The following is a 16,681-nucleotide window of genomic DNA, read 5'->3' as shown; positions in this document are numbered from 1 at the left end:
CGCAGTAATGTTCTTAACTGAAGAGGTAAAACTAATCTTTAAATCTCCATATGCTCCTGCAGTTATATACTTTTTGAAAATTTCACGTGAGTTCTCATTCACTTTAAATTCAAGTTAAACACAGGACAACTTAAAGTGCTTTACAAAAAGCTAAAGTAAAATATGAAAATAATTGTATTTTGAAAACAAGAAATGCATTAAAAAGATAAAGTTAAACTGCATGTGGAAAAGAGCTACTTGAAGTAGAAAATTTAAAATAGGAAATGATTAAAAACAATATTTTCTCTTTACTGAGGGAACAGATGAACTGTTCTGTGTATCTATCCTCCTCTATCTATTAAGAACTGTTTAATTACAAAACTTTTGGTGGCAATATGCATATACGTAATTACTGATTTGTAGCTCTCAGCTGACAAAATCCGTTGCTGTATTTGTTTTTTTACATCAACTTGCCTTGTCTGTGCAAGGGAAAAAAGTTGGAGAGAGATTTTAGAAACTTGGTGTAACAACAGGAATGCTTCTCATTACCAGTTTTAATGTGTAACATTAGCAAATATAGCATCTATGTCAAAATGTAAATAAAACCAACCATTCAAGGTATGTTTTTGAAGGTATAAAAGTATTTTAAAAAATGTATACATTTGAATTGGAGGAGAAATGCACTCCTCCTGAAAAGACTACTTTTCCACCTGTAGTCTCTGACGTAGTTAATAAGAATTAGTTCTTCAACAATCTTACCTGGTTAAATTAAAGGTTAAATGAAATAATTAAGTTGCATATTTTGAAAATGTTGATTGAAACATGAAAACAACAAAACAAAAACTTTGAAAACAACTAGTTTTTCAGTCATGCTTTAGATGAAGACTGTTCACACAGAACTCTGCAGATACTGTATGATTAGTTTTACAGTAGAGAACTTTCTGGGCAGATTGTGTGTCCTTCAAAGCACCAATATAGAGAAAACAGTAACAACCACGCACATTTAGTAATACTGGTGAAATCTTTATGCATACATTTGATCCACATGGAGAAACCTCAACACAGAAAGCCAAGAAAAATAGAGTCGAAAACTACATAATAGTACTTTTTTAAATTGAGTGAAAACTAAAAAAATGTTTTTCAATATCCCACATAATTTAAAACATATTTTTCAAGACAATATAGGTGTTAAATTACTTTTACTACTCTACAATTAGTGCATGCAAAGTCAGCTATTATACACTTCTGACAATTTTGCTGGTTGCCATTGGAAAGATGCCATGGGTATCTTTCAAAATGTCTGTCTTTGTCTTACTCCTTTTATCCTGGGCTAACGTTTTCCTACATACCCACTCTAGTGCCATGGAAACCTTACTTCCTGTTACGTGGGAGAAATGCAACCTGGGTTTCCTGTCATGCTATTCATTTATTTCCCTTTTGTTCCCATGCCCACAGAGTGATCAGTCAGTAAACACCATGTTCCGGCGCATCTGTACACATTTTATTTATTTTGTTGTCACTTTACAGATCTTTTCAGCAAAATCTTTTTGTCAAACTTGCCTACTTTAGTGCAACACTTTGTCCTCTTCAAAACAAAGGACAATGTAAAAATAAACCTAACCCTCCTGTTATGTTGCGGGTCATATTGACCCATTTGAAAGTTTCAAAACTTTCTAAAAATAGTTGGAAGTATTTTTTTTGCAGGAAACTTTTTATATTTGTCTTAATAGGTGCACTCTACATATAAATTGAAAATGTATTCATTTTACACATTTGCAACTCCCCCTGCATTTATTTTTTACATAGAGTCAATTTGACCTGGCAGTCAAGTTGAAGGGTAAAAGAGATTTTAAAAGTGTCCAATTCTATATGTTTCCTTGCAGCTATGAACCACATTTCACCACACACACACGCATGTGCACGCCCCCAAGCACACAAGCCCACTTTCTCACTATTCTCTTTACTTCACTAGGAACCTGCGAGAAAGCTGGTGTTCATACAACTTTTGATGGGAACCTTTTCTGTTCCTGTGGACAAACTCCACCCACACTGAGTGGACACACAGCAGAAGTGGAGGAAAACATAAATACTCTCTGCAAGAATAATTTATCTTGATTTTAATCAGCGGGTCAATTTGACCCAGAAAAGTATATGTGTCTCAACTTCAATTATAAAGATCACCCATAAAAATAAAAAAAAATAGCTATATAAAATTTTTCAAGGAATTTATTGTTTTGTTTCACTTGTAGGGTTTTTTCAGTGGACATAAAAAATTTCATTTACATTTTTTATGTCCAAATGAATAAATGAGTAAATTGTCTTCATTGATCCTTCATTTGTGAAAAATAATAAAACATAATTGGACAAATATTAATTGAAATGGTTAGTATTGGCGCTAATAATCAGATACAAAAATGTTTTGGAGGAATTATTTGGTTTCTGAAACTATTGCATGATTAAACTCTCCACGGGTCAAATTGACCCACAAACTTTATTGCTGAAAATAACAGGAGGGTTAAGTAACAAGTCAAAAGAATGTCATTCACAATGACTGTATATAATTTAGTCTTATTCTAAAAACTACATTGGCCACACAGAGAATAAAGTTGATTAATACATGTGTGCGATATAGTCAAGCTACAGAAAGTTCAATAGAAAAAGATGATTACAATATTGAAAGCTTTATAAAGAAACATAGAATATAAACATCAGCTTCTTTTATCACATCTGGTTCAGAGCAAAGAAGTGTTTCTCTTTAATGAGCCTTTTGCATTGCTAAACATCTGCAGTGGATTAACTTCTCATTTGGATGTCCAATATTTACACTTCACCTCATAAAAATTGAGCTTGAGATAAACGGGCTTGAAATATCACCCAGTTCATTATTTTGTTTCAAAATCAGTATCTGTTGAGCAGATTCCCTATAACACACTTTTCATCCACACAGTATAATCAAAACATATTTTTTTTCTGTATTCATCATCATCAGTTGTGCATTACGCACTCACTTTGGAAAGCTATAAATCATGCTGATTCAGGATGCTATCTATTTTGACCTTCACAAACCACAGTACAGTTTCTGATTAAATACTACTAGAAACAGCAGCAGTCCTTTGTGCTAAATCCACAAAGCATTTCCCTATGAAAAAACAAAAAGCAATGGCAGCTATTGCAAGACTTACAAAGTTTTATATTATGTACACAGACAGAGAAAACAGAATCAAAAGGAAAATAATTGAGATTGATGCATCCCCAGTTTTCTTAAAGCAACAATTACAGATACGAGAACATGTCTGAAATATGTGCAGAAAGGAAAACCAGGAAAATAAAACATATAATAAAAATATAACAAAAAGAAAATGACTGTTTAGTTCTTTTTTCCAATTAAGATTAATTTCTAGAATTTTACAGTCATCAAATTTAACGAAAAGCTTTTTACCCACTCTTAGAACTCCCCATAATCAATAATTAAACATAGCACACACAGTAACTAAGGTGAACGGAAAACAAACGTATTCTGATGTTTTGTTCTAAATTTCTCATTCTTGCACGCTGATCTGAAATGCTTAGCCTCTTAACAAAGCTTTTGTGCAAAACTTTGTACTTTAGTTGAACACAGAATGACACATTATGACACATTCAAATACTCTTACTCAGTGCCCATCCACTAAAAGCCGCCAACACCCTCCGACTCTTTTATCCTCTCAAAAGTCTTCCCCCAGCTTCCTCAGCTCTTTCCTGCCCAGCTCTCAGGCCTGCTGGTCTTTATCTGGAGACTGCTCTAACGTGATGACAGTGAACTCCTCCGTATTGCCGTTCTCCTGGATGGTCTCCTTGTTCATGAGGGTCACCATCTCCTGTTCTCTCTCCGGGTTGCGGGAGCTGCATGCTGCAGCTGCGACCCCATTGCCGTCGCTGCTGTCTTTGGTTGTGATATTCAGCGTTTGCTTTCTGCCACACCACCTGCAAAAACACATTGAGGGCAAATGTTACTACGCCTGTTTTTTTGCAGTGATTCAGTCAACAGCTACAAACGATAAAAGCTAAAAAGAGTAACTCTGGATTGATAGTGTGGATGTCAAAAACAAGCCACTGATGCAAATCAGGAGTGCATACAACAACTAGACTGGGAAGAATAGTTAGGGGATTTTATTAATGCGTTTGGACCATTCTTTTTCTCTTCTATGATGATTAAACACAAGCTCATTCAAGATGGTTTCTTTTAATGTTAAACTATTGGAAATGTTCTCTAATGCACACCTGATTAGTATTATATGGAAAGGCTCAAATACAGTATATCCATTCACTGCCACTTTTTGAATTCTTCTCTATTAGCAGCTTGCAGAGAAACTGCAGCCGTTTAGTCGGCATTAACACGCTTCTGGAATAAATCAGAATGCCTTTCTGAATACTCTTCCAATCAGAAGTGATTGCTTACTTCAATCAGCTGATTGGAAATCATCGCTTGACGAGCAAACCTACTGCTAGAGAAAGGTTGAAATTAGATCAAGCAAAGTTTGACGTATTTGGTCACAATAGCAAGAACTAGGTTTAAGATCAAGGTGAGTCTTTCGAATTTTTTAACAGGAGGTGTGAAGCACAGTGGTGGAAACAGAATGAACTATGCACTACTTGTGATGAGATGAGTGGTAATATATCCAGACAGATTTACACCAGAGGCTCACAGATGGCTACAAGAATCATGTGCAAGCAAGGTACAACCTGTAAAGAGACTTCACTTAATACTACTGGGGCTATATGTATATATTTGAGCCATTGCGTGCTATTTTTAACCTGTGTCAGTGAATTTAAGCATTCACATCCTGGTTTTTCCTATAGAAATTGTTAGGTGTATGTTGTATTTTCAGTTCAACAAAAGCACCAAATTACTATGCGATTCATTCCTGGTTACTAATACTTTTCTCTGAAACTGTGAAAAACATCACCGGAAGTGTCGTGTCAATCAAGCCATTACCCATTTCTCCTGGCGACAGCTGCACATACAAGGAGAATTGCACCAACTGCTACAATAACACCAATAACAACCAGCCAGTCTAGAAGGAGAAAGAGTAGAATAAAATATGAATATCATGACAGTGTTAAAATGATTCCGGAAAAAAAAAAAAAAAAAAAAACATAGCACACTGTCAGAATAAACTGTCATCATGTAGAGTATCTCTGGGTGTTGAATGTTCAGTTACTCACCTGATGAGCTGCTGTCTTTTGGATCATTTGCCGAATTCAATGATTTTCTTCCTCCGCTATTCGGTTTGGCATCTGAACATCAATAATAATAATAAAAAAAATTAAAACAGAAGACCTAAGAAAAAGATGCCTGTTAAACTGCCAACCAACAAAACATTCCTTTAGCTTCATTACAAAAAAAGATGCTCTGGCTTTTTCAGTTGTAGGACCGATCAGATTTGGCTCTGCTTCATCTCCAAATATCTTTCAGCTAACACAAGGGGGCGTCATTTGTTCGAAAAGTTGCTTTAGTTACTCTTGTCCTCCAAAAACCTGTTGCATCAGGCCTTAAAGCTTATATAGATAAAAAAGTAGTGTTGGTCAGATTAATATATAGATATATATGGCCATAGTGCGTGCCAGTAAATTAGAATATTATTGAAAGGTCATTTGATCTTTAAATCGTATTACTAGGAACATAAGTATTTTGTTAAAACTTGACCCTGCTCAAAGGTAATTTTCAAAAATTTCTTTTAATCTGACCAACACTCCTGATTGAAACCTAAGGTCTAATTTCCTGAGAAGTACTGGACATAGAGTTTCCTTAATATGATGTTTTTACCAGTGGGCTCTAATATTTCAGTAGGTCTCCTTTCACTCGATATTGTTGTTTCAGGGTTGATCACTGGAGTTATTTTTTCCTCCTCTGGTTGAGCTGAAGTCATCCCAGATCCATCATGCAGGTCCATTTCAGTGGAAGCGGAAGTGACATTGCTTCCTCCAGTGGGGTTTCCCTCCTCAGGAACCGTAGTGAAATCATCTTTACTCAGACCTTCGGGTGTACTTGCAGGTGTTGGAGCATTTCTGAAGTCCTCCGGTGGGATTGTTTCTGGCTCTATTGTGGCATCAGTCAGTGGCTGTGGTGATGTCAGAGCTGTTTTGAGAATAAACAATTTTTGTTCACTCATACACTTTATATATATATAGTATTTTTTGTTTTAAGCAGCATCTAAGTTAAACAAGTCCTTATAGTATTTCAGTTATTATAACACAGTTGTATCGTTAAGGAAATTGTTTGAAACAGGATTCTGTCTATTTCAGACAATTCATTTATTTAACCATTTATGTTAATTCCTCTAAGAGAGCAGAGAACAGAGGTTATGTGGTCGATCTTTCACTGAAGCCACTTCCCCTTAAATGCCTCAACCCTACAACAAACCTCAACCATAGAAGTGTTTAAAACAGCGTGGTGTTTGTTTTGCACTTGTACTCCATCACAGTCAATATGAGGGTGTGTTATACTGACCTGTTGTATCTGAGAGTAAAACTCTGCTTTCATGGAAAGCTTTGCTGCAGTTCTTCTCAGCACTATCTGGTAGTAAGGAACCATAAGAGAACAAGTTTCAAATCAAAAAGTCAATAATAACAAAATAAACCTAAATCTCATACTAGTTTCTCATCTACCATTTTCGTCAAAACAGTAGGCATCAAAGTAATCTTCAGTACGTGAGTTAACAATAAACCCAGTCAAGTTCCTTGCACAGTTTTCATGCTGAGTTTGCCTGAGAATGACACTGCTCCCATTGTTGATCCAACCGTACCTTAAGTGACAAAAACAGTGAACAGTTGTCGATTCAGATTTTGAGCCACAACGCTTTATAAATTTGGAAAATAAAAAATGGCAATATTCAGTTACATTGTGTCTTACCTAATAAGCAACACACACTTTATTATATGAAATGAAATATCTCTAAGGTATTATTTTTTATGAAAATATGCTTTTTCACAATATTTTTTTGAGGAAAGTTTCATTTACCTGCAAGTTTCCATGCTGTTGTTATAGGCCTCCAGGACTTGTGCTGGACTTGCCATTGTGCTCTCCAGCTGCTCACAGACTTTTGAGGCCATTTCAAAAGACAGAGAGTGACGACTCTCTCCCTCAACCAGAAAAACACCTGCATAACTGCACGTGCGAGAGTTCACTAGAAAGAAGCAAATAAACAAAATGAGAAGTCTTTTTATTACTGTGAGGAATTCAGAACTAAAGTGAAAGTTAAGGACAAAGAAGTTAATGAACTTAAAATTGTTGGAGTCAACAATACAGAGATCTGAAATTAAATCTGATAATATCTCTACTGAGGTTTTATATTAGATCAGGGAGGGAGAAAAGTATGCAATGCATTTAAATTACAAAAAGGCCTCAACAACTGCAGAAATAAAGTATAATCTCTTTGATTTGTAAGGTACCTGATCCAAAGCTTATTTATTTCATATAATTGTTAGTATAAATAAATCTTGTGACATTCTAAAATATATCTTGTTAATGTAACACAAATCTCTTTCAGTTATTTTTTGAAAAACATAAAAATGAGAATATATATTTTTTTCCTTGTATATGTTCCAAACAAACATTATATAGTGTTTCATACTCGGAATCGACAAAATGCAAAGTTCTAAACTATGTGCACAGGTGCATCCTGTTTTTGTCACATAATTCACAGTGAGAGAGAGTTTCACATTGAACAGCACTATTCTACACTCCCTGAGATTAAGAAACTGCAAACACATCTCATTGTGCTTTGTTAAAGCCATCTCCCTGGGCTAGATGAATGACCCAAGCAACCATCAATTTGTACAAGCATTTTGTTTTAATTCAAAACATAATTCGGAGCATAAAATGAACAAAGATTTAGGAAATCTTTAGTCACTCTTTGGGTTATACTTGTTTAAGTCATCGCCTAATTTATTATTATTTTTTTTTAAAAAAGAGGAGTTCATTAATATTAAATTTGCTGAAATGTGTCCTGGGAAAGAATGATTTTCAAAGTAATCGTTCTTTTTACTAGCCTTTCACCTCATTCTAAAATTTTTTGATACATTTTTTAAGTGCAATTTGTGGGCAAAACATGCTGTTCCTTTTCTGGTAGTTCTAAACTCAATTAGGATCCATGAAGAAGAAAATCTGGACGTTATTGTGCCGCCTGCCTCCAAACATCTGTTGCAAGTCCATTTGCTTCAGTTTGTTTGAGAACGTTCTGGGTCCGGATATGAAAACAAACATGCAAAATTGGTTTTATCAGATAAGATGACAGCAGTTGGTATCTACGTGGTAACTCCCACACACAGGTTTCAGAAGTGAACCAGCTGGCAGGCAGGTGAACCCTGGTACAGTGACAGAGGGACAGACGGCAGGTTGGGTGGGGTGGGGAACTATAACTATGAACACACAACGCTCATGGTCTTGGTTTGGTAAAAGAGGATGCTGGTGCAAGGTGTGGTTAGCCTTTTCACATGAAAGCAAACAAAAAACTTGATATTATACTGAAGTTCACTGAGGAAATGAAATGTTCAGTTATTACTATGCCTTAAAATTCTGATAAACATGCAGAGTAAGTTCACCCTTTAAAGCATCAGTATATAACTTTTATTTAAAAAAGATATGTATTTACATAATGTTTTAACTGTCATTATGTTGTGACAGTACGGCATGAGACAGGCTATATTGTACATCTTTGTCTTCCTCTGGTGCTCTAAATGCTGACTATAAACAACCAATCAGAGCCAGGAAGAAGGTCTTAGCGATGTCAAACATGCTAGCGTACGTGCCACTCATACCTCTCCCTCGCTCTGCCCCCTTTGCTCTCTGCTATGCTATAGCTTCTTCCCGATACCCCAGCCTGCCGTGAATGCACAGTTTTCCTGGAATGATAAGTTGCTTCACCTCCATTAGCGCATTTATCAGCACATACACAAGGATGATTGTCAGCATTAAGACGCTCCTCCTGACTCTGACTGGTTGTTTTAGACAGGGAGCAATCCATTTCTTCAGACAGCAATAGTAGGTCAGGCAGGTTGAGGAGCTCAATTTTTTCACATGTTATCTGTCCTGTGTTACACTATCACTCCATAGTAACAAATATGTAAAAGACATATTTTTTAATAAAAGTGCCATACTGTGGCTCTAAAGACTTTCCACAGTTTCCTAGGAATGTTGTTGATAACATGAAGATGGGCTAAAATATGTCACATGCTACCAGAGAACAGAGAAAACATATGCACTTGCTCTTTTATCTGTATATTATGTTTGTTACCAGGGTGACAAATTTATGAGTTGTGAAAGATGGCCTAGTCACACTGCAGCATTTCATAGGAAATGAGAGCACGTTTAATTTTAAATCTGATTGCTGAACTTTTTGGAGTAAAGTTTTGAAAAAGAAAATGTCCCACTGACCTTACAATCATAGCTGTGACATCTATTCTGAACAAATAAATCAAAAAACTTCCACTGAGACTTTAAAATTTTTAGCCATCATCACCAAGAACTTTGTGACGGTCCCCTGTTCAACTGCCTATTAATTCAAATAGAGAATCATCCACAAGGCACATAGTATCATAATGTAGATTTAGTTTCCTTTTTAAAAAATTTTATTTTATTCAATTGTTTGTTTTTATCTTTGTACTATGTGGCAGGCATTTCTCAAAAAAAACAACAAAAAGTATCTCGAGTAATTAATGCTGCTGACCATATTCAATTTTTAACAATACCGCCTTAACCGTTTTCTCAGCAGGATGGCAATATAGCATTTTACAAACTTTATATTAAAAATGACAATGAGTTCATTTCTTTAGTGGCTTTCGGAGATATCTAATCTCAATCCAGCAAAGCACCTCTGGGAAGTGGACAAACAGGAGGTTTTCATTAGGAATGTGAAGCAGTTAAATTTGCAGCTCCTGTATGATTTTTATTTCTTTTTTTTTTTTTTTTAAGAATAAAGTTCTTATGGAAACTTTATTCTTTTACGAGAGTCAACTTGGTAAAAGCAAGATGTACCTAATAAAGCGTCCTTTAATTTTTGAATTTGCAACTAACAATAACATTATATTGTGTTTTGCAAATTAAGAACAATTTGTGTAATTTCACAACAATTTATCCAACATACTGTAATACAGTTCAGAAAAGGATTCATTTTGAATCAAGTCACAGTAATGAAAAGATTTTTGTTAAGTCTTCATAAAAAGAAATTACATAATTAACTATATAATTCCATTTGGCTGCATTTTGAACTTGACACTTGTATTAAATTGCACGCCAGTCAGAGGAGTGTTCATTGATAAGTTTCCCCTTTTTTCATTTCTTGGTTTTCATGAGAAAAAATAAGGGGCCCACAACTCTCTTTTAACATGCTATCATGAGCAAAAAGAGAACAGCAACAAAAGCAGGAAGTACAGTTTTTATCCTTTAGAGGCAGTTGTGCAGCAGTGGCAAGTTCCTCTGCACATGCTGTAAAAGCAAATTCTCACTTATACATCTCCGTCCGAAACATCCTGAGTCTCTGCTAACAGAGCAGCTTGCATCATTCACACCCTAGATGAATAAAATAGACAACAGCCTTGGCCTTGCAAACCTGCCCCAAACAGATCAAAGAGAGAACAGCGCACCATTGGTGGGCTGAAAAGAGTGCTGAAAATGATCTAACAGGGCGTTCATTAAGATGCAGAGGGACAGTTGTGGGTGTCTTTATGCAGCCCAGAAGCCCGTTATGCTAAGGCATTGACTCTCCCAAAAGCTCCTTTGTCACCTAATGGAGTTGGAACCAAGGAGACTGCAAAGTCTGGCTGCAGCGTTCAATAGAAACGAAGCTCTAACTCTGTTGCCAAAACCTCCAGCTGTATTGGGAAGAATTGTCAACCTAACTCTTCACTCCTACTTCACTTTCTCTCCCTCCCTTCTGCCCCCATGCTTTTTCATTTTGTCTTGTTTTCTCTGACAGCTCTCTGTTTGTTGTTTCTATGCCAGCGATAAAACACGATATACCCCCCACATACATGTCTTAAAGAAAAAAAGAAAAGAAAAAAAAAAACTGGTAGCTCACAGATGCACTGGGCTGATTATCCCTTCATGACTTCAGAGCCATTCCTCAAGAGGAGGCAGTAAGCTATTGTCAACAATATTAACATACAAAGCTGGGTCTCATTTTCTCCTCTTATCTGTATCTATTTTGTTACTTGCTCCCAGATGCACTCTATAGGGATTGCTCACACTTAAGTGTTCTGAAAATATCATGAGGTTAGAATGTCATGCTTGGAAAAAGAACATACTGTGTCTGCCTTGTTCATACTGTGACATCTGTTTAGCCGTAGTTCATATGCTGGCTGTGAAGCAAGATCTTGAAGCATCAATTCCCACAAAACGTCACAACATCATCACACATGAGTGAACTTCATTTTGTCAGCACAGATCTTTCCCTCAACTGGAAAAGGTCTCTGGGACAACTGAAACATGAGCTGTAGTGAGGAACATGTTTGCAAACACTCAAGTATATAAACACAAAATATCCAAAGGTTACAAAAAGGGCTGACAAAACTGGCATCCTCTGCAAAGCGTGACTTCCTATCTCACCTCTGATGTTTGCACCTCCACCCACTTTACTCTGGATGGTAGGCAAGTTTTTTTTTTTTTTGCAAACATATCAAGTTTGTTCTTCTGCAAATATACTTTCAGTTGAGGGGTTAAAGGTTTGTGAAATGCAACATGTTATAGATATGTTTCTATTACTTTATTTATTTTGAGAACTATTAGCACCTGAAGTGTTTTCTATAATGGTTTAGCAAAGTGTTTACTATTTCCTTTGATATATTGTTTTTAAAGCACTTGAAGTAAAACTATGTCTCTACGGCAAAGCAGAGCAACATGACAGTAGCAATTAATCTATTATTAGAATTATTCACATCAGCTGATTATAAATCACCAAGAATTATTAATCTTGTTTAATCATTAGAAAATCTAATGAGTAAATTTTGAGGAATGGCCATTTATTTGGAAAAGCACCTTTTTTAACTTTTAGTATAGTAAGAGACCTTTTGCAAACAGTAAATGCCAAAGGTTTTGGATGCTCATTCCAGCAGAGTGGAACAAGAATAAATATAAATAGTCTGGATTCACTTCCTTTTTAATGGCAGCAGCAGGATCAGCCTTCATTGCTGAGAGGAATTCAATAATACTGAAGGAGCATGCGCTGAGATTAGGTAGGTAAGTGCTGACGACATAACCACTCTACAGTAGAACCCAGTGTTAGTGCCTTTAGAAAACAGAGTGGTAACTCTTACAATCTAAGTTATCACAATGAATCATTATGCATCTAATGACTGAGGACATGAAGGATTTCCTGCTGTGGTATGTGCTACAGTAAAACTGAATAAGATAATCTGTTGTTGAATTATAATTTCACAAGCTATGATGACCAACAGATCATTCCCAAAGGACTAACTTGTCCATGTGTTTATCCTTAATTGCAGGTTTACCTTGATTAGGCAAACCTGAAGTCCTCGCAGGTCTTCCTTAAAAAAATTACTTAGACAGCTGCAGCTGATCTAAAACGTTACTGCTGGCAGTCTCACTAAACCCAGGAAGATAGAGCACATCACCAAAGTTCTAAAATCCTTACACTGGTTGCTTGTAGCTTAGATAAGAGACATTAAAAATACTGTGATAGTTCATAAATTGCTGAACAGCTGAGCATTAAAATACATTAAAGACCTGTTGTTCTCATAACAGCCTGCCAGACCATTCTCATCTTCTGGTTCTGGTCTGGTCTGCTCCGCATCCCCAAAAACAGAACCAAACATGGAGAAGCAGGATTCAGCTTCTGCGCACCACAAATCTGGAACAAGCATCCAGAAAACTGCAAAACAGCTGAAACGCGGAGTTCTATTATATCTAGACCAAAACCTCAGCTGCTAAAGCTGCTTTTGAACCATAATAAATAAAACATTGACCAACATATCTGATCATTTTAATGATGGCATTCATAAAAATTTAATGTTTGTTTTGGGGGTTTTTTCAAAATGGTGTCTTTTATGACTTTGTATTGTTGTGTTTTTATGATGTAAAACACTTTGAACTGCTTTATTTCTGAAATGTGTTATATGAATAAACTTGAAGGATTGACTGATTGATTGATTCCTGAAGAGATTTAGCTAAAGGGGGGACATCCTAAAACTCTAGCATAAAAGATGAGGACATTTGATGAAAATAGCTGGTAGTCATCCACATAGAAGTAACAAGAAAAGCCATGTGAATAGATAACTGGGCCAGAGAGGATGATGTGTACTTTGCAGAAAGGAATTCCCAGCATCTAGCTGTAGAATCCTCTTGTAAAAGACAATAGGACACTGATGTTCATTCCTGACAAAAAATAATTACTTATTTAGGAAAGACATAAATTGACAAAACCTGATGGTTTTGTGACAATATTCCAATATCATAGTAATTTCAAGAATCAGTTAAATCCCTTTTTGACCCATTTGCTTAAATATTGGGAGCTGCCCAATATTTGTATAAACCTTGACACAAATATAGGGTGCTGAACTCCTTACACCTCAACCTCCCTCAATACCCTTAAGACCACCATGAGCTGTGCTTCAATGTTCATTGATAGAGAGCCACTACTAAAGATTTGTTCAAGTAGAAAACTGACTGACCTGAAGAAATTCTGCTAATATGAAAAGGCAGGCTAATAGGTAGCATGGCAGGCAGATGCTAAGTACCAGAGTCCATAGAAACAGAGTCCCCCAACACAGGCGGAACAAGTATTGGTTTGTAGTAAAGGGCACACTGGTAGAGGAGGCAAACACGTGCCTTTAAGTATAGAGACCCTGCCAACAAAGGCACTCTTTGTCAGGGCCTAGTTTATGGAGACTTTGACTACCCCTTACCCTGAAACATGACACAGAAGCATTCAGGGGGAGGTTGCCAAACCAAGGAAACAAATATGATCATGACTGTAGGATATGCAACTTATAGCCAGTGAATATTTAAGTAGAAAGAAGAATATTCCAACCAAAAATATTACAGCATGTCAGCACGTGTCGATACCACACACGATTGTTAAGAAGTTCTGGTGTTTTAGAGGTTCACAGGTCTGTTTATTGTATTGGCTGTTTAGCTTTTTGCATATTTAACAAATTTTGTAAGTGATTAAAATATTACATTTCACTGACTTTATCAAAACTATTGAAGCTAACTATTCAATTGGATTTCCAGAAAAGTCCAGGATCCTTGCAGAATTTGCACTATAACTTTTAAATCAGATAAGCTAAAATTATTTTCTTGTCTTTTTTTTTAATCAAAGGGGAAAAACTCAGATCAGTGTTGTTAATGCTTTTGCCATCATTAAGGTGAATATCAATTTCCATACACTGCTCTCTTCCCTCCTGACTACTTTTGGAAGATAAAGTCATTATCCACGATGACAAATCTCATCATAAAAACACATTAATTGAATCAGTGTGTAGACTGAGTCTGGACCTGGATGAACAATCGCTATAAACAATCGAAACATGCACAAACAAAGCACACACTTCTGAATGTGCAAGGATCTTTGAGGAGAAATCATAGGCTGTCTTATGGGTAAAAGTATCCCCCTCCCCCTTTCCTGCACACTCAGCACCTGAGCTGCCCAGATATCCCCTCATTTTGCCTTTAAATCCTAGTCAATATTACAGCTTGATGCTGAATTTTATTTGGCCCAGAGCCAGAAGAAGGTCTTTGTGAACAACTAGACCTTCAGCTCCTCGGGGAAAAAGCCAGACAGACCCGAGACCTGTTTGATTCAAAGCCAGCTATGCCTCCAGAGACTATCGCTCATAGCAACAAATCCGATGAAATTATGAGTGAGACACAAAGAGTTGGGAGAGAATAAAAAGAGAGAAAACTAGAGCACATCTGAAGATCATCCTTTGTGTCATAGACTACAACATTAAAACAGAGCAGACTCGTTATACTTCTTCCCCAGTTGATAATTGTGCTTTTTAATAGCCAGCCACACTGTTAATAAAAACCCAGAAAAAAGAGGTTTAAATGAAAACATGTGTCTAAAACAGAGTGGGGAAGAAGCAAGGCTTTCTTCTTTGTGTCTGTCATGCGTCAGTCTCAGACTATGCCAGACGTAAGCCTGTCTGGAGTAGCACATGCTCTCTTGCCGGCATCAACTCATCCATTCTACAAGCAGCAGCCTCAGTAGCGTCTTTCACTCTCGGGTTTCCGTTTATGAGTTCTCATTCATGTGCTCTACAAGCCTCTGGATGAAAATAAACAAGTGCCGTCTGGTTGTAAAGTCTGATACCAAAGAGAATTACCAGACACAGAAGAACAATAAAAACAAAGAAAAACATAACAAAGAGATATTTAGGTAAAATCTCAATTTCCTCACCTTGAAGTTGCTTTGAATTGCCAGAGGCCAGTATTCCAAAAATTACCCCTACAAGAAAAGTCCACATCTTTGCCAAATTGCCTGGTGATGGCTAGGTGAGCAGCTGGGTATAAAGATCTGTAACAGTCCTCTTCGTGTCGTTTCTTCTCTCTACAGTACCAGCAGTGATGGCTGGTGGGTGTATGTCAGTGAAACAGAGTAAATGTGTAGGAGAGAACAGAAGGAACCTGGGCTTGCACGGGTGTCTGAAAGCTCCTGGAGATTACTCGGAATTTGCATCAACTTTCTCCTCTCTGCCGGGGAGACAACAGTGGCTGGTGGCAAGCATGTAGGAGGGGAAGAGTGTGTTCATGTGAACACACACCCTTTTGCCTCTCCCTCAATTGCCCCACCTCCCCAACTGCCCCACCTCTCCACTTTCTCTCCTCTTACCCTGCCTTTAGAATTTGCAGTCAGAAAGAAGAAGGTGATTTCTCCTCCAATGTGACTGCTTGTCCTTGACTCATTTTCACCCTATCTGCTGACACCCTCATTGCCTTTATATATGGTCCTTGCACAAAGACAGTTTCAGAGAGCCCATTTGGTCTTTTGTTCAATCTTTTCAATGTTGTCAACTGATCTGATTTTCTCAGCCCAGCTCCACAGGGGTTTGCTGTCAATCTTTCTCGACTACCATTTGTAAGAGGTCATGTATTTCACAAATTCAACCTCACTTGTCATTTTGTATGTACTGAAACCTTGGGATACATGGACTCATTTTAACAGACACATCTTACTAGCAATTGATTAGAATCTTGTTAGCTTCAGAGCTGTTTTACTTATTGTGGCATGAAATCAACAAGATTTAAAAGAACATCCCCCAGCAGAAAATCTCCTGCTCCTCCACATCCCAAAGGTCACCTACTGGGTTAAGATCTGGTGACTGTGAAGGTCATTGGAAACTGTGAGTTAATTGTCCTGTTCAATAAACCAGTTTCATTCACTGGCCAAAAATCCAACTTTTGTTTTATTATGCACTTAAGATACATAAAAATGACCCAAAACATTCTCGTCTAGACTATCAAAAATATCTTAACAACCATTTCCACCATGAGAAAGATTCCTCTATTCTTACTTCACTTCACTTCATAAGGCAATTGTCCCCTCAGGTCTCTGGAATCTCCCCTGTGCTGTTAGCATGTGATTGCATAATAGCTCAAATAACCAGATATAGTATGAAACCATGACAGCTATCTGTAATTCTTTTACTTCCCTTTTACAGCCCGTGAAGACCTGTCTAATGGTTTGCCATGGCCACTAACTTTGCA

At 36.9% G+C, this 16,681-nt stretch overlaps 1 protein-coding gene across 1 annotated transcript; it reads right to left on the bottom strand.

Annotated features, from left to right (window-relative positions):
• Positions 1-1,458: 1,458 nt before the first annotated feature.
• Positions 1,459-15,703, bottom strand: cd44b (CD44 molecule (Indian blood group) b). The gene is made up of 8 exons (XM_044125013.1): positions 15,375-15,703; positions 6,980-7,145; positions 6,628-6,764; positions 6,470-6,535; positions 5,786-6,097; positions 5,185-5,256; positions 4,955-5,033; positions 1,459-3,942 (listed from the first exon to the last, which is right to left on the bottom strand). The coding sequence occupies exons 1-8, from the start codon at positions 15,439-15,441 to the stop codon at positions 3,729-3,731; spliced, it is 1,113 nt and encodes a 370-aa protein (XP_043980948.1). The 5' UTR covers positions 15,442-15,703; the 3' UTR covers positions 1,459-3,728.
• Positions 15,704-16,681: the final 978 nt, after the last annotated feature.

The sequence above is a fragment of the Gambusia affinis genome, linkage group LG08 (genome assembly GCF_019740435.1).
Source record: "Gambusia affinis linkage group LG08, SWU_Gaff_1.0, whole genome shotgun sequence".
Lineage (NCBI taxonomy): Eukaryota > Metazoa > Chordata > Actinopteri > Cyprinodontiformes > Poeciliidae > Gambusia > Gambusia affinis.
Note: the sequence above shows the minus strand (reverse complement) of the source record. Positions and strands in the feature narration are given on the sequence as shown.